We start from the raw sequence: 18,823 nt of genomic DNA, 5'->3' as shown, positions 1-18,823 counted from the left end.
GGTGTATGTGGGTGTGTGTATGTTGGTATGTTTGTGTGTGTGGGTATGTATGTCTGTTCGTATGTCTACGTATGAGTGTGAATGTATATGTGATTGTGTATCTGTGTGTATATTTGTGGGGGGTGGGAGGTTTCGGGTTTCTCATACTGTTTTATATTGTGTTGTTCTTGTTTTTATCCTCTGTGAGGCACTTTGTGTTACTATATTGTATGAAAAGTGCCATATAAATAAAGTTGATTTGATTTGATATCTTTTAAGTTCCTGAGTATTTCTCTGTTAGTTCAAACCTTCTGGTTAACAGAAGCCTTAAAACTTGTGACCATGAGTCTTGATTTCACATTTAGACCATTCATCTGAGTTCTTCTCAGACCTTCACCTGTGGGTTCTTTAGAAATCCTGAACAAACTTTGATTCTCTTCACTGAACAGTAAAGTTTGTGGAGATCAGAAGGTAACATTAGTTTGATCGATGCCTTCAACTACTTGTAGAATACAGAATGTGTCTGACCAAAAACCTCTAAAGACTCACTACAGCCAAGATAAAGACAACTCAGCTGCACCAAACCCACTAATCACTGCACACATTAGCACCATGTGCTAACTGTGGCTAAAGAACCACATTTACCAAGACAACTATCCAGTACAAAGCCCTAAAACATACTAAGAAACACATTAAAGATGATTTTACTGCTGGAAGCTGCAAGCCAACGCCTAAAGAACAAACTAAAGTAACGGAGCCAAACCAGTTCAGTGAAGAGAAGCAGAGGAAATGTTTGACTGCAGACATAAAGCAGGAAGACACTGAGCTGCTCAGTTGTTCCTGATAACACCAAGCAGCCACCTGGACAGCCAATAGGAACACAGCTTACTGGAAGTCCAGAGGGCTGGCTTAGTGAAGGAAATTTAGTTTGAAGTTGAAGCAGAAAGTTAACTCATTCGCTGCCATTGACGTCTATAGACGTCAATTAAAATCCGAACGTTCGCTGCCAATGACGTCTATAGACGCAACACGGTCTCACGGGGATTCGTGAAACTGTTACGTAAATTTTTTGTTTCTTTTTCGTGCGCACCAACACGATTTCGTCATGTTTTTCGTGCCGCTCACCACGAAATGTTTTTCGTGTTGCTCACAACGAAACCCGCTGTGGTAATCACAGCTGAAAGTGGTTTATACCAGCGGATTCATGACGATCTAAGCTGTCCATCGGCGTATACTGCTTGTGTGATCGCGTTTGCGGCTGCCGGCCGCCGGACATTCTTTAAATTCCTATGCAAATTGGTAAGTGTACCACCGGGTTATGGTTAGGTTATGGTTAGGTTATGGTTAGGGTTATGGTTAGGGTTATGGTTAGGGACGATGTCATGCAAAATATAGCGTTGGATTCGCCATGGTTTTACATTAAAAATATAATACACACATTCGTTTGAAATACGTTCTGGGTGGCACGAAAAGTCCGCCGTTTAAAATACATTGGTGCGCATTTCGTGGTGAGCGGCACGAAAAACATGACGAAATCGTGTTGGTGCGCACGAAACCGAAACAAAAATTTACGTAACAGTTTCACGAATCCTCGTGAGATCGGGCTGATAGACGTCAATTATGTTTTTTGACTGGGGGGGCTGCAGGATAGTCTGGCAGAGCTTGTCGGTGAAAATCAGGCTTGCAATGATAGAATTTAGTGCAAAAACAAACAGATCATCTTGGTGGCAGCATCCAACAGGATTGGGAAGTGGCGGCAGTGTATTAAGAAGTCGTTGGATTAAGAGAGACGATGGCAAAGCATGGTCGATCGGAACAGCTCAGGCAGCTAACATTAAAAGAAAGTATGTGTCGTGGCAATGTGAGAGTGTTGCGGTGGGCCAAAAGAATGACAAAGATAGTGGCCATCAAAGGACGGAGTTGCTAGGGCGACAGCAAAAAGCGCCGTTGCCAACAGCCGCTGGCGATCAAAGCCGCGCTAGCGGTGAGGGTCATGGCTCGGTTTCGCCACCACCGCCCACCTCATCTGATGAAGCCGAGTGGGCGGGGGGGAGCGAGCACACACACACACACACACACACCTAAAATAGATTGCTTATATTTTGTAAGATGTATTGTTGTGAACCAAAATGTTGACTTGTGTTGTTTGTTTGTAAATAAATGATTTAGCTAACAAAAGGTTAAAAAGTCGACCTCAAAATGCTTTTTCTGAGTTGTTTTTGTTGTTTCATATAAGTAAACAACTGTTCAGTTGTGTGGGATGTCACTAAACCAAAAAATATTGGCATCAAAGTGACTGCTCTGATTGATGTGCCTCTTTGCACAAAAAGCTCGATATCTTTGTTTTTTGGTCAAAAACAGGTGTTTTTGCTGAAACGACCCTATGTTCTGCTACCGATAACTAGAACCGAAAATGCTAGAAACAAACTTTTTTCCTGATGAGAGAATCTACCCTTTCTTTCGATAGTTTCAGTGTTTATGTAGTCTTAGAACTTGATATTCTGTAGATCTTGAAAAATCTGTCAAAATTCTTAAAAACTCTGGCAGTATGGGGCTCTTTGCTCTGAAAACAGCTGGCAGCCAAGGAGTTAATAAAGAAAGTTGAAAACTATGGTAGTAAACCACCTTCTGATACCTGAAATCTCTGAGTTTTCACAACATGTCAAACTGGTTCCATAGTAGAACCATTACTGTAAAAACGTCATAGTATGGTGTGTTGCTCAAAAAACATTACAACCCAAAAACAGGACAAACGCTGGTTTCCAGGGGGTTAGGAGGCTATTTATTTGAAAGAGCGAGTTTACAACAACACAACATGTGAGCAGAAAAATCACAAAGTCTGTCTTTAATTCAGCTGAGAATATTAGTTTTTGTCTTTTGTATTGACCAAACTTTTCAGGAAGTAGATGAAGAATAATTAAAGCTCTCATGTAGAAGTCCAACTTATTTTGGATCCTTGTGGAGAGTTTAGTCTTAGAGTTTGTAAAGCTGTTGAGTTTTTAGAGTCACATGAATTGTTTTGACATTTAATAACCGAGTCCTGAAATAAAATTACAATTGTGGATTTCTGTCATTTAGTCTGGACTAAACAAATAACAGCAGCATAAATCTCAAACGTCATTATGAGGAGTCTGGATTGAGGTTTCTCACTTGATAATGATCAAAACATGAAATTTAAGTTGGTTTAAAGCAATATTCCACCATAAATCTTTGAATGTTGACCTAAAAGGTTGGTTTCAGGAAGTATTCCACCTACAAGGTCCTCACACATCCACCTTCAAGGAACATTCACCAAAAATTTCTGGACATGCACCTAAAATGTTGGTTTGACCGAGTATTCCGTCCAAAATCCTCAAAGAGACCTGAGGGGCTGGTTTAAAGGAATATTCCACCTAAAACCTCAACTAGGGCAGTTTGTGTAGCAGCGACAGCAGAAAGAGGTCCTCTCTGGGTGGAAGAACCACGTCAGAGTGGCAGCTCCCTTTCCGCTCTTACCTTACTCACTAAACTCAAGTGTCATGGAGGACTCGAGTAGTTGACGTTTCCTGCTGCAGCTTTCTCTTTTTCAGCTTTCTTCCACGTCCGATCGCTCCCGACCCGGTTTTTGTCAACGTTTTTGACCCTTTTTCTGAGCTTTGACCAATCCGAGAACATGAAGTACATCATCGGCATCGTCGGTGTAACCAATGGAGGGAAAACCAGCCCCACCAACCGCCTGATCAAGAACCTGCCCAACTGTTGTGTGGTCCATCAGGATGACTCTTCAAGCCTGAAGATCAGATTGAAGTTGGTGAAGATGGCTTTAAGCAGTATGATGTCATCACTGCTCTGGACATGAGTAGGATCTACACGTGGCTGGAGAACCCGGTGAAGTTTGAGAAGTCTCATGGCATTAATAACACCCTGGACACAGAGATCGTCCTGAAGTCCAACCATGAGGAGGAGGAGACTCACATCCTCATTGTAGAGGGCTTCCTGCTTTACACCTACAGGCCTTTAATGGACGTGCAAGAACAATGTTGCTTTATTTCTATCCCATGTGAAGAATGCAAAAAGAGTGCCAGATCCCCCCCCCCAACCATGGACCTACAACACAAGAACATCTGCTCACTGTGAAACATTATTGAGAGCAGCTTTTTGTGATTTCTATGCAGAACACTATGTTTGCTGAGCTGTGCACTATTAAATGACTTAAGAATATTGCTACTATTTATTATTGTTCTCAGGTTTATTTTTAAATGTATAGTGTGTTGCTTATTGTATTTTATTGTATTTGATTTAAGAATATGGAGTATTGTTAGTTTTTTATTGTTCTCAGGTTTACTATTAAATGTGTACAGTGCTGCTTGCTGTAATTTATTGTATTTTTAAATTTACATTACTGCACAGAACGTTTCAGATTTTTTACCACAGATCAAGGGTACAGATTGTTGTTGTTCACTGTGTATTGGGTAGTACTCATTTTGATTTAGACTGATTAGTATACAGAATCCTATGCTGTTTATGGTTTACTGCTGAGAACTAGTTACCAAAAGTACATAATATTATTTCTTATTTGTCAGTAAACATTCTAAGAAGTGGAAATTGACAGGGTTGTATATAGTGCTGTTCTTGCACAACATTTGTCACTTAATTGCCCTCAGAATACTGTCGTTGAGCTTACCAGTTTTACATAACAGGCAGATGCTGCAGCTGCTGACGCTGTAATTCACATAAACAAGGAAACAAGTCCATCATAATTTGAATGTTAACAGTCCAAAATGAAAAGGTCATATACAGCTTTCCTACTGGGTTAAAGAGCCAAAAAACAACAACAAAACAAACATGAACAATGCTTTTTAAAAGCGAGAGGTTGGTAGCAGCTTTCATTTTTTCTTGTAACTTTTCGGTGCCCCCCCCAAAAAAATATTTATTGTAGCCCCCTGTGCCCCCCCACTAAAATTAATGTGGATCCGCCCCTGCTGGGGATTTCTTTTTGTTCAACTTGATTGTATCATACTGTGGATTTGTGTGCAAGTTTGAAAAGTTTCTCAGCATCAGGCTCCTCGTGTGTGTTGATTTAATCCTCCAGTCTGCTGTACTGGCTCCCCAGACCAGCCTGAACGCCTTCCAACTTGCATGACCTGCTGCTCTCTGTCCACCCACTGGATCTTGTACTGTGTGTTTCTGAGCTGCTCTCTGATCCTTCCAGCTGCCTCCACCAGAGCAGTGCTGCCACCTGCTTCTGGCACTGAGAGGAGCCGTAGTAATAGAGGACTGGATCCAGGCAACAGCTGAGGCTGCCGATGCACATGGAGAGCAGGTAGGCCTGGTAGGAGCTGTCGCCGGACCTGTGGGCCAGCTGAACATAGTGAACCATCAGGATGATGTTGGTGGGGGTGAAGCAGACCACAAAGACCAGCAGCGCCACCACAGCCATCACCACGGCCCGAGTCTTCCTGGAGAGGTTCTCCACATTGGCCGCTGTCAGAGCCTGAACGATTTGCACATAACAGACTACAGTGAACATTAGCGGGATGAAGAAGAAGACAGAGGAGTAGATGGGGAAGAAGTAGAGGTAGTAAGCTTGCAGTTTCTCCACATCTTGCACATCATGGCAGGTGGTGATGCTGAGGTCTGACAAGTAGACAGTCTGTCCTGAGACCAGCAGAGGGGAGACTCCTCCCAGAGATAACATCCACACAGCAGCACACACAGCTGAGGCCGTCTGCGGGCTTCGCCACGTCAGGGAGTTCACGGGGTAAACCACAGCCAGGAAGCGGTCGACGCTGATGCACATGATGAGGAGGACAGAGCAGTACATGTTGCAGTAGAAGGCCGCAGTCACAACTCTGCACATGAAGGAGCCGTAGATCCAGTTGTTGCCATGGTAATGGTAGGCAATCTTGAAGGGAAGCAGCAGGCCGAGCAGCAGGTCTGCACAGGCCAAGTTCAGCATGTAGATCACCGCTGGCTTCCTGGGACGGATGTGACGCACAAACATCACCATGGCAACAAGGTTGAGGGGCACGCTGATGATGAACACGAGGATGTAAACAGTCGGGATGAAGCTCGTTGACAGGCGACCCCGGAGAAATGCTTTGGTTTCTTCAGAGACCAAAACCTGCTTCTGGGCGTGATAATGGCGTCTTTTTACAGACTCCTGCTCAGAACTGAAACCAGAACCTCCATCATCCCTCAAAAGGTCCAACGCAGACAGATCAATATATTCTCCAGGCTCATCAGTGACTATCACAAAGTGACCAGAAAAAGTCCGAGCGAGGGGAAGGGAGCCTTTAAAGGAGACAAAAGGAAAGAGAGAAAACAACAGGAGTTAATTTAATCACGTTTTCAACTATCTGTGGTTGTCTCTGGATAAAGAATGGCTATTACAGAGCTGGTTTCTACCAGTTTATTTAGACTATACACAAGTCCTAACTTTAAGTGACCGGTACCAGAAGACCGGATACAGAAAAGTAAAATAAAGTGATGTAAAAAAAAAAAAAATGAAATTCAAATGTGCTCAGCTCATTTTAGTCATACTGACTGGGTTACTGCTAATTCATGCATCAGTAGCAATCCAAGAAACTAACTTTAAACAAATATAACTTTTAATCGGGGTGATATTAAACTTTAATCTTGCATTTTTCAACTCCAGCTGAGTGCAAAACTACACATAATATGACCCAATAATCTTAACTGTCATACAAAATTAGCTTTTACACAGTTGAAGAAAGTTACTCACCATTTTGCAAAGGGAGTGCAGAGCTTTGGAGAGAAAACAATAGAAAGAAGCCCGTTAACAGGGGAATCATGGCGTCACTGTAGATCCTCCAAATATTGTACAACGAGATGGGATTATGTTTGCCAGAAGAGTTACTGAAGTGTTTCTTTTCCTCGTCAGACTCAAACAAGTTATTGCAGGCTAGTGAGGATACTCCACCTCCTCTTCACAGCGCATCTCCTCCCCTTCACAGAGTAATAAAATGGACTAGAGGCCAAAATACCTTTTTCCTCAAAGAGGGGGAAGGTTTGCTGATCCACTGAGAAAGCAAGTGTTGATGGAAATATGTGAAACCATTGTGGAAAAGAAAAAAGTCTTTTGGACATGTGTAGTTTATTATGCACATTTTTCAAGCAACAGACGTCAGCTTCAATTAAAATGTCAGTTTCAGCTTCTAAAATGTTCAAATGTTTTATTATTAAAACAGGTTTCTTTAAACGCTTTAATTAAAAAGGCACTGGTAAACTATAGTATTTCATGAAGCCACGAAGGCCAGTTTTCCCACATACACGGTCACAAGAACAGTGGATCTCTATCTTTTACATACAAAACATGAATACAATTACAATTAAATTCTTAAAAATACATTACATTTACAATCACCATGTGGGACAAATACAGAACAGATACATGAAGTTGACAATACCATTTAATTTTGGTGTAATCCATCAAATTATAAGTAGGTGAAACAAAAACACCGTCTTGCACCATGCAATTAGTTTTGTCCAACAAACTCAGTACTATCAGAAGGCACAACCTGTGTCCTCCTTCTTGTTGTATACAGATTTATTTCCCATAGAATTTCTTGTTCAGGAGGAAGATGAGTAAATTGACGTTCACTTTGGCTTTGTCGAACATTTTCATGACGGCCACGCCTTCGTACTGCAGCTGGAGGAGGTCCTGCACACAAAATACAACAGACCAACTTGTTAACTTGATGCTATTTCTACAGACACAATGCACAGCAGGTTTAAACATTTGTGACTGTTAATTAAAATAAAAATACTGTATTAATAAGGTTTCTGGCAAGTATTCTCTGTATTAATGTGCTCTTCACTTTACAGCCTGGTCTATTCTCTATAGACAACATATCCATACACAGTGTACTCCAGAACTCGTCTATAGTGTGTTTATTACTGCACAGGTCTATTACTGTTGTCTGAATCAGCCTTTTTCCCCCTGATAAATCCTGCCAGTAGTCCAATGAGGGGAACAGGAAATTTAACCATCTGTCACCAAGGTTTAGTGCTGACTACTGAGCTGCTTTATTTCGTGAAATTGTGACGCACTTGTGCAATGTTTACCTGGAAATGAAGCTGGACTTTTTCCATCTCAACGCCCATAAACTTGGCCTTCACCTCAAAATCTCCAACTTCCTCAGTGGGTGAAATGTCAAACATGACATTTTTGAACCTGAGAGATTAGAAAGACAATAAAAGTGAGGGACACACAGGAGAGTAGGATGGTATGTCTGAAATTATAGCTGATCTTTGGAATTTCAACAGCACTTTAAAGAAACTCCAAAACACGTCTTCACTTGTGTTGACAAATTGGGGATTCATATTTTATATTTTGAGCAATACTTAGAATGGTTTTCTTTCCATGTAAACATAAAAACAGATGTCAAGGCTTCCATTTTTTTTATATCAAAGGAAGTGCCAGTAGAAAAATTAAATTAATAATCTAAAGAATGATATGACCTTATGGTAACTATCGATCCTACAAATCCAATAATAAAGTACTGGCCTCTACTAGAGCCACTCAGTCATATGGATCTGCTGAAAACAGTTTTGCATGTGGCCAAATTTCATGTTGGTGGAAGTTAAATGTTTGAATTTATTGGACATTTAAAACTATATCGTAGGTGAGGGTGTAAATACCAAAAAAATAAAAAAAACACCTCCCAGGTCTGAAAATGTGAAATTCTCAAAATTCTGCCCAAATATTTTATAGAACATGGTTCTGGATATCAAATAAATACATAAACTCAAAGCCTGAGACAGCAAAGAAAGCCCACATTGAGAAACGACAGATTAACGCAACAAGGATGTTGGTTTAGGGACAGATTTAATGATCTAAACTATAATTACCTGCATGTCACAGTAAAACAAAATAAATTTGTTCCAGGTCATGCTGAGTCGGTATAAATAATATTTCAGGGTCTTACCCTAATATTTACACTGGTTAGAGAAATGATTAATGTTAATCCTATTTCTCTACTGGAAACACTTTAGGCTACTGCCCGTTAATATTCAAGCTAATAATCATGTCTTGACATACACTTTTAATAGAAGTGATGATAAATTCAACTTACTGGTTTGTCTGAAGGCCTTCTATCTCCAGAATGACTCCTTTCTCATGCAGCCTCGCTGCAGTGTACTTCAGGGACTGGGGCTTCCACTTCTTACTGCCCTTATCGTCTCCTTTGTTGTCCAGTTTTATAGATCTGCGTGAATTCCTGGACACAAAAAACAGTCATACGTTTTGTAAAATCATAAGAAATCTTCCCACAGCCATCAAACTATCACACAAATTGCAAGAAGCAAGAACACTGAATTCAAAGAATAAAAAATTACTTTGCAAAACTCTTTATCCTAACAAGGCTAATCAAATAAAGGTACAACTCACTTCCTGTTGAGGTTATCCAGACATGTCTTGATGTAGGTATCGTAGTAGTTCATCTGGTCCTGGTAGAAGGTAGTTTTCGAGTTGAGCGCTGTCAAAGTCTGCTGGAGCTTCACAAGCTCGGCCTTCCTCCTCTGTCTGTAGCGCCTTTGGTAGCGAATGTCCTGTCAATTACAGGGTTTAGTTGCTCTTTACAGATTTAGGGGTTGAACAGACTGAAGAGGTTAACACTAAAGATATGCATCTCCAGATTGTGAATAAGGAGCTGGCTAGGAACCTTTGCGATGTCGTTGATGAGGTCTTGGTATTTGTTGCTTGTAGTGACGAGGCCGGCCTGCTCCAGGTTACGGAGGTTTCTCAGGATTTTCCTTTTCTTCTGCTCAAGAGGCAGCTGGCTGTCCTCCAGTAATGCTGGGCTGCTCTTCAGACCCTCTGGTGTCTGAGCATCCTGGACTGCCCTGCGGGCTATAATCTTAGTATGCTCTGACTCCTTCAGGAATTAAGTCATAGGAAATTGAGAAATTAGTGATCACATTATGTGGCAAAGAACTAGCATGAACAAAATTAGCTGCATACATTCCTGTAGCTGTTGGGCATATAGGTAAGAAAAAACAAGAATAGCAAATCATCACCTGTGGTGCAGTAGCCGGAGTCTCAAGAATTTCAGGCAAAGTCTCACCAGCTTGAATCCGAACCACATCTACAATTAGCTTCTTTGTCCTGTTGCACCAAACACACAGAAAACAATCACCTGTGAGTTTGAAACCTCTTTTTGTTTTATTTCAGCTGTAACATCAAAGCAAAAAACATGATGTGATCTAATAGCAGAGAAAACATGGTGTGAAAATTATCCTGACATGTAAAAACATCTGTTACCACAAAGTATAAATCTGTTTCTCAGCAGAACTGATAGTAAATAACCAATATACCAAGAACACATGCTCACATTATGTCAGATCACAACCTTAATTATTAGGGAGACATTTCTTTGTTCATACCTCAAAATGTACTTAAACTTAAGTACTTAAACTCCCTCTCCCTGATCAATTAACCTCAAGTTTCAAGGTGGAAATACTCAGCCACAGTGTTGACTTTTCATTAAGCTGATGATATGTCTTCTACCATATTTAAAACACCACAGGTACAAGTTAACAAGGCAAACTTAGATTTTTTTGCTGGAGGGAGCATTTCAGAGTTTGATATGTCAGAAAAGAAGGATGAGGACAACACTCCAACAGAGCCTCTTGAGAAAATGATCCAGACGGATACATGTTTATGGGCAAGATAACCCTGACCACAAAACCTTTTCCTTTTTGACAGGATGTGATAGAAGCACAGGAAAGACAACAAAGATATGCAACTGAATGACAGTCATGAAGAAACACACCGTGTTAAGCAGGGTTACGTGCAGTACATCACAGGACTCATAGGAAACTCTAGACTGAGATGGCTACTGCAGGACCCAACACCAGAATCTTAATTATTTCTAAGTTCTCATACTGAAGGAATGCAGTCATAAAATTAAAATATCTTAAAAAGGTTATCAGCAGGCTGCACATGACATTTTTGTCTCATTCTCCAACAATGAACCTACTTTGTAACGAGTGTCTTCAAGTCTCTGTCATCCCCCTCCAGCAGCTCAAACTTGCTGGTCAGGGTGAGGGAGATCTCCGTCTTGGCCAGCTGGCTCAGAGCGCTCTCTCTGTTTGGGTCATTTGGGTCCACAGCTCCTTCACCTGAAATAAAGCAGCACAGCATCTAAAATGACTACTACAGTGCTGCAAACTTGCTGTGATCAAGACAAATTAAAGTTTGCATGATGTTACCAAGCAATGCTTCTATGTCAGGAACGTCTCCCAGGTCCTGCAGCAGCTCATGCAGCAAGTCGTTGCGGTCTGGAGAGATGGCCTCCAGATGTTCCAAAAGCAGCTGGAAAAGTTTCACACAAAAGCTTAAAGATTCACTGCAAGTTGTCACCGAACATATTGCGATGCTAGACAGGTAAAGTCAGAGAGAAACAACAGAATGGATTTATATGTCAGCGGTCCTCTTATGTCACACTGATTCGTGCTTGGCAAATCCATCTAAACCTTAATATATTTAAGTAAGATCTGTGGCTCAAAACACAGTTACAACTGTCACATAACAGCAGATATGCAGGTGAAGTCATGGCCCCATTTCATAATACTTTTTCTTTTTTAAACAGACTAAGGCAGTAGGAAAGAACCAAATTATCTTAATGTGCAAATGAAAGGCGAGGGAACATCTGCTCAAACCAACGTCATCTCCATTGTTAGTCCCTGTGTAGAGTGAAGCATATGACAAAAGGACACAGCTGGCCTTAACAAACTGATGTCCTCACCACTAACCCCTTTCCATGGATGTGGTCTGGAAATATAAAGAAAGGAAACAGGATGATGATAGAAAGAAAGTACGTTAAGTGACTGTGTGAGAGATAAATTCTAAAAGGGGATTACATAAAAGGGACTGGAGATGATGATATATCCTAATAACACACTGAGTGTCTATATGTCTTTTCAAATTTGTTTGAGATGCTGGGCTGAGAATGATAATCTTGATGAGAAAAGACAAGCTCAGAGGAACGTTGAAATTTGGCTATCTAGGAAAAAAGAAAAACTCCCAGTAGACCTAATCGTATCTGATTTAACAGTAATACTTGTTCTTTTACAATAGTAACACTAAAATACCATAAACTTGCAATTATAATATTAGGAAAATAATAATAATTTCAAAAATAACTTTCAACACTTGGCACATTTGACAAAGAGACAAAGTGACAGATGAAAACAGAATAGTAGACTCATTTCAAGCATGGTATGGAGTGACAGAAGGACTATTTCACAGCATTGTAAGCTCATAACATGTAACCATGTTGTAAGCAGCATGTGTTCCTGAACTGATTTATGGAGACCTGAATTACATCCTGAGTTCTTGACATGCATCTGCAGAGAGGTTTCGATCACTGTGCTTTTGTTTACCGAGTGTGTGTTGATGATCTCCTCTATGGAGATGTAGATGACAGGTTTGCTCAAAGTCACCATGTCTGAGTATTCATCAACGTTAAACTTCTCCTCAGGCTCGGGGACATCACATGCTGACTGGAAAAATAACCTGAAAGAAAAAACAATATGAGTAGTTACTGGTTGTCGAATACTAATACAGAAAAAATAACAAAAATGACCTTGTAGTAACAGCACCACTTGGTCAAAATGCCCAATTGTCTTTACTGTGTCTGTGATGTTTTTATAACTGGGGTAAATTGCTGATGCTGACTTGTTCCCAGAAAACGGACAAAGGTTTATGTGGATTTCCAGTATCCATGAGTCACGAGCAATTTAGCAAACTGCAGCAGATAGCAGCACGCACACTGGTCCAGACTTTCTCATTCCTGACTTTGTCGGTAATTCAGTTGATTTTTGTCTCCCAGCTGCTGATACAGCACAGAACAGCTTCGTATTTGGCCAGAGTTACCTCGACTTCCACCACGCCACTAAATCTGACTCTCTAAGCGAAACATGTTAATCAACAACATGTCTTTTTCTTAGATGTAATTTTGTTATTGGAACATCTTTTTCCTCTCGCCATCTCATGTATTTTCCCTTTATTGTGTTGTTTTTGAACATGAACTCTGTATGTAATTAGGATGAAACACAAGTCCCACCCATGCTCAGGATTGTCCAAATCAGAGTTTCTGCAGAACATTTGATCCAGTTACACAACATACAGATTCCTCTTTCTTACCTAAACTTCTCATATGTCTGAGAGATGTAGTTGTTCATTGGTGTCATATGTGCATTCTCGCCCTCAAACAGCTTATTGGCAGCAGCATGCTGGAGCATCTTTGCCACAGATCCTAGGTTACGACGCTGGTCGAGGTGAAGCTGTCCTCCTGCTGACATGTCAATGATGTCAAAACCGTCAGGGGCCACGATGGCTGGGTTCATGTAGCGGTAGTAAAGCAGGTTTCCTACAATCTGACAGGAAAACAAAGAGCACATTATAAACACATCTTGTAAAGTATGTTTCTCTCATGAAGAGGACTGTATGTATGCTACATATTACACTGTGAATGGAAACAGACATTTATACATTTATAATTGTGGGATTGTACCTTCAACAGCTCATCCTCTGAGGCATCTGGAAACTTTTCATGGAGGGTGTTCTTCAGAACTTTTGCTATGTATCTCATGCCATAACTACATGCAAAACAAAAATTAACACAAAACAACATGCATTTACATGCTATATGGCAAATGATAAAACAAGCTTATGACAAGGATTCTGGGATGTATTTGATGTATCAATAATGACAGAGATTCTATTAGCAAAATGAAATAAAACGGCACCATCTAGTGGTATGTATAGCTCAGTTTAAAGGATTTCTGAGAATATTATTTTCCTTTTCAATAAAAGAAATGAAACAAGGATATCTGTGTCAAAAAACTTTGTTACTTTGGTAGAAGTCATGTGACACAAAGCGCAAACAACTGATCAGATGACTGCCTGCACCAATGCAGTGATTATCTAGTAACCATCATAACAGAAAGCTGAACTTTTAACAACCAGAGTGAGTTCCAAAGCATATGATCATATGATGTCTAAACCTCCTTTGGTCACACTGTTTTATGGAAGGAGCAGCATGAAAATGGCAACTCAAACAGCAGAAACACTGACAAGCAAATCTGTCCCAGAGGGCGCGGTGGATAAGCAGACACTGACATGTAACAGGTCCTGTTAACTTACGGGATATTATCCAGTGAGGACACAATGGAGTTCAAGACCTTATCTGTAGCAGACCTCAACACCAGACTAGATGCCTCCAGCCTGCTGCGTACTTCCTCATGTGACATGGCCTGCTCTGGAGTCACTTCATAAGGCAGCTTGCTGAGGGGCAGAGGTAAATATTTATGCAAGTGTCAGAAACATTGTTCTCAGTTTTTGAGGGAAGTTTCGATGCTGGGCTTCTATGGCTACATGAAAATCCAGTTAAAACATTTCTCTTTGTGGGTCTGCTTCAGCGCAGTTCAGAGATTTTAATTTGTTTTCTAAAGGCAGGGAGGAAAAATCTAACGTCTAAAGATGTTGTAATACTAAAAACTAATTGCAAATGACCACAAAAATATCACAGACATCAAACTAACGTGTGGCAAAGTTTAGATCCCATGGAAGACAACTAACTTAGTTCCAGGATTGTTTTCCTCAACTGTACTTTCCACTACCTGGCCTCTCCTGTAGCCGTCTCCAGCTGGTTGACCCAGGCTTTGTACACATCCACAGGGTTTGTGTTGATGCCTAAGCTCTTGTCCTCAATGATGTCTTTGACCACCGGAGCCAGCAGCTGCCTGAGGGTGTTGTGACCACGAGCACCTCTGTTGAAGCTCACCACCATCTTGATGACAGTTGGGTTGCCAGTCACTATGTCCTGGATCTGATCCACCTTAGAACTGACACAAACAAAGCAGTTGGTACAGAAGAACAGCAGTATCCTATTTACTACAAGTATAGTATAACCATCACTACGGCAGTACATTGACAAAATTGTGCAGAGCTGCAGTTCTCACTTGATTTCTTCTTCTAGAGCCGACTTGAAGAGTTTGAGCAGCAGGTATTCCTCTCTTTGATTAGAGGCATAGTTGTACAAGGTGAAGATCACAGTGTCCATAAACTTGGTCGACTTGTTTTGGGGCATCTGGAAAATCAGCTTTGCCAGGTAGGTTGGATTGGTCTAAAAGGGAGAGAAGGAAAAAGGTAATGCATGTCTACAACTAGATTGGAATATCTTCATTTTAAGATGAGTAGAGGTAAATGAGTAGACATTTCTACAATACCTGTAGCAGGTAAAAGAGATGCTGGTAGGCCTCCAGTTTCCTTCTTTTGCCTTTACTCAGGCCTTTAATACCCAGTTTGTCTCCTCCTGCTAGGTCATCTTTATTCGCCTTATTTTTCTTTGTTTTCATTTTCTTGTTATGCGACACGACGTCCTTTTCAATGAAACAAACAGAAAACCAATCAGTGAATTAGGAACTCTGACTGAACTAGATAAAAAAATGTAACATTACACAACTTTTAGACTCTTGTTATTAGTCAGATGTTCCTATAAAGTACACATAACTGGATCTTATCAGACTATGAATAGTACACACGTGGACAAAATTGTTGGTACCCCTCAGTTAAAGAAGGAAAAACCCACAATTCTCACTGAAATCACTTGAAACTCACAAAAGTAACAATAAATAAAAATTTATTGAAAATTAAATAATCAAAATCAGCCATCACTTTTGAATTGTTGATTAACATAATTATTTAAAAAAACAAACTAATGAAATAGGGCTGGACAAAAATGATGGTACCTCTATAAAAGATTGAAAACTATTTGACCAGAGTGACATGATTAACTCAGGTGTGTCATTTAATTGTCCACTAACATTAACAGTCCACGTGTGTATAAAGACTGAAATACGGTTTGCATTGCACATTTTAGGACATACTGACCTGCAGAGTGATCCTGTTCTTCACCAACAGTCCAATCTTTATGTCCATCAGGTTTAAGTCTTTCTCCATCTGCTGATTGGAGCGAATCTTGGTCACTACCTCTTCCCTAAGCCCTGTTACCTCCTGTTCCTCCTGCAGATCCAGGGGGCTTTGCTCCAACAAGTGAACAAACTTTCGCACCACTGACAGCGGAGGATCGTTGGCCCCAGCTAAGATTTGGCACAAGAGTCAATAAAAGCACCGGTGGTTTAAATACACAAATGTAATTGTATTTACTTTATCATTTTGACATCAAACATCATTTTTTAATCATTTGCAGGGCAGTACAAATAAAAATAGCCATAACGAACACACATACAGCAGAACACTGACTAGAATTTGGGAATAGCAAGTGCTTTCAGAGAATTGACAAATTTACAGAGAAATTTGGTGAAATATTTGGAAAAATAAAAAAACCTTAAGCATTTTGAGCACAATAACTAAATTAGCCGAGGTAAAAAAAAATCTGACACACTAAAAAGTTTCAATGAGATCATAATTTAAATCCCAGGTAATTTGTAGTTTGACATCACTCTGTTGAAAAAATTATATCAGTAGAGGACAGCTCTGACTGCAGAAGTGTAAAACATCTTTTGGACTCACTGAGGGTTCTGTAGTCATCTCTGGCTTTGTTGGCCTTAAGAAAAGCCTGGATTTTCACAATTTCTCGTTCCTAGATACACAGATAACAGACAGTCTTCAGCAGCATGAAAAAACAACAGTGATGTTGACTGATTAAAATATTACTTACATGATCTTTGAAGAACTGCAGCCTCTGACCATATTTACGTTTTGCGCTCCACATTTTCACCAGAGACTGGATCTATAAACACCAGTGTTCTATGTCAGGTCTTTGTAGCCATGATATCAATTATAGGCACACAGAAATTAATTAATAAAGTTTTTGCAAACCAGCGCTAATGTAATTTTCACACATTGGTAATAAGCGTTTCATTTATAGTTGCCTAGTCACTCAAGAGACATATTATATAGACTTTTATTTTAATAAAAACAGTTCCCCACCTTGACAACAGAATCAGCATTTTTCTGCAGCAAATGCATCCTATCTTTGTACTCTTTCCTCTGTTTGTAACCTTTCCAGCAAGCCTGCAAAAAAATCAGAAAGCAATATGATCAAAAATGTATGTACACGCTGCATGATGTGTGTTTTATCAGTGTCACCATGACATAGATTATTAAGCCTGAACAGATAACAATACTCGTCGGTGTTGTTCGTGTTCAGAAGGAAAGTTTTGTCTTTTCTGAGTTTGGATTTCCTTTTAAGAATGATTCCAGCATAAAAATACAGAGTCAGTCCGCTAAGAGGTGGAGTAAATGTTTATCTTTTCCTCTTGGTAACTGTTGATTTATTTAACTTCCTATACAGCCACATCAGTAATCACCGAGGTTGATATGATCAGTCATTACTCACACTTCATAGTGGTGCCATAAACTACCTGCAATGTGACGACATGTGGTTCCTGTTGGCGTAGATACTCCATTCTCTCTGCATGCTTTTTCCTGACCAGGTAACCTCTGATCCTCGCCTGCAGCTGGGTGATGAAGGACTCATTGGCCAGCCATAACTGTTGTCTGTTATATTCTGCAGTCACACAGCTCACAACGCTCTGGGGGAAAAGGAACGTCAATTCCGTATTAGTGTGAATATTATTAAGATGCGCCTCACCGAATCCATTGTTAAACCAAACATCAAATCAATCTAGTAAGTATGGTAAGGCAACATTGCACAATAGAAAAGTACCTGGATCTCCTCTTTACTGAGCTGGCCATTATTGTGTTCAAATGCTTCAGGTTCCTCCCAGGTGCCTTGTCCAGTCTCCAGGTTATAGTAGTAGTCGTATCTGTCCTTGATGCAGTGTTTTACCCACAAACTATCAGTGCTGCCTGGAGGAAACCAGAAAGTACTCCTTTAGACACACTGAATGTCAGACCAACATTGATAATCAGGTGACTTTGGACAGTTTTACGCATCTATTTCTTAAACAGCAGCTTCCTTCCTGGTGATACCTGTAAGCTCAGTTACCTTTAGCAGCGCCGCTTGTTTGCCTCTGCCCCAGTTCAGTCTGGTATGTGTCAGCACATTCAGGGAGTACTGCTTTCAATGCGGCACTGGGAGCCTGCAAAGCCTGCAATGTATTCTGGGAGTTCCCCTCAGCAACTATCCTGTTAATATCGGCTATCGATCCGGCCACTAGCAAAGCAAAGAAAATGGTGAGTCAAACAACAGTATAGAATAATCCACGACAAGCAATGAGGCTGCGGTTATTTAAAAAAAAAAAAAAAAAAAAAAAAAAAGTAAAAAGACAACACATAGGGATTTTTTTTACAACAAAAACATTGTTTTAAAAAGAATTAATATGTAAAAAAAAAAAAAAAGTATCACGTGTAAATATATAACATTAACCTGAGTGTGATTATTCTAGCAGCCTGTGTGCCCATCATATAAGAATAGGTAAGCGGGCCTTAGTCAAAAATGTTGGGATTATAGTTAAGATATGTACGTGAGTGAATTACAAAACAGAGCATACATGCGAGAGCCTCCTGTTCATCCTGGTTGGCTGTCAGTATGGCCTCTTGGATTTGGTCCAGCCACAGCACTGCAGATTCATCACCAGAACTCTGTAATCAGATAAAAGCACAAGGTCAGGTCTGTTACTTTCAGAAGAAAAAGACATTATTCATGCATATCAACACTACCTTGATATTCATTTCTAAAGTAACTGGGGACAAAACTGTGCAAGGCTAGAAAGTCTTATTAGAGCACATTATGCTAATTTGTCAAATTAGGATTGTGGAGATTTTTACATGAAGTAGCAAATTAGTAAGTATAATATATTTCCTTCACACCAGCAGCAGAGTAACACCACATAATCTGGTGGCGTT

General features: G+C 40.2%; 2 protein-coding genes across 2 annotated transcripts in view; both read right to left on the bottom strand.

Annotated features, from left to right (window-relative positions):
* Positions 1 to 2,744: 2,744 nt before the first annotated feature.
* Positions 2,745 to 6,978, bottom strand: f2r (coagulation factor II (thrombin) receptor). Its single transcript, XM_022193104.2, has 2 exons — positions 6,704 to 6,978; positions 2,745 to 6,252 (listed from the first exon to the last, which is right to left on the bottom strand). Exons 1-2 carry the CDS (start codon positions 6,771 to 6,773, stop codon positions 5,039 to 5,041), a joined length of 1,284 nt encoding a protein of 427 aa, XP_022048796.1. The 5' UTR covers positions 6,774 to 6,978; the 3' UTR covers positions 2,745 to 5,038.
* A 78-nt stretch (positions 6,979 to 7,056) lies between these two features.
* iqgap2 (IQ motif containing GTPase activating protein 2) overlaps positions 7,057 to 18,823 on the bottom strand; it is a 34,091-nt gene continuing 22,324 nt past the window's right edge. Inside the window, 23 exon segments of the mRNA XM_022193089.2 lie at positions 7,057 to 7,642; positions 8,047 to 8,155; positions 9,057 to 9,200; positions 9,371 to 9,531; positions 9,645 to 9,857; positions 10,000 to 10,087; positions 10,962 to 11,103; positions 11,194 to 11,296; positions 12,367 to 12,499; positions 13,130 to 13,362; positions 13,500 to 13,584; positions 14,132 to 14,272; positions 14,608 to 14,832; positions 14,950 to 15,113; positions 15,217 to 15,369; positions 15,881 to 16,089; positions 16,523 to 16,592; positions 16,671 to 16,742; positions 16,943 to 17,026; positions 17,377 to 17,547; positions 17,682 to 17,824; positions 17,964 to 18,131; positions 18,469 to 18,559. Of these exon segments, the coding sequence (XP_022048781.2) occupies positions 7,529 to 7,642; positions 8,047 to 8,155; positions 9,057 to 9,200; positions 9,371 to 9,531; positions 9,645 to 9,857; positions 10,000 to 10,087; positions 10,962 to 11,103; positions 11,194 to 11,296; positions 12,367 to 12,499; positions 13,130 to 13,362; positions 13,500 to 13,584; positions 14,132 to 14,272; positions 14,608 to 14,832; positions 14,950 to 15,113; positions 15,217 to 15,369; positions 15,881 to 16,089; positions 16,523 to 16,592; positions 16,671 to 16,742; positions 16,943 to 17,026; positions 17,377 to 17,547; positions 17,682 to 17,824; positions 17,964 to 18,131; positions 18,469 to 18,559 (3,216 nt within the window). The 3' untranslated portion in view covers positions 7,057 to 7,528.

Source organism: Acanthochromis polyacanthus, chromosome 7 (genome assembly GCF_021347895.1).
Source record: "Acanthochromis polyacanthus isolate Apoly-LR-REF ecotype Palm Island chromosome 7, KAUST_Apoly_ChrSc, whole genome shotgun sequence".
NCBI lineage: Eukaryota > Metazoa > Chordata > Actinopteri > Pomacentridae > Acanthochromis > Acanthochromis polyacanthus.
This window is presented reverse-complemented; position numbering and strand designations above follow the sequence as displayed.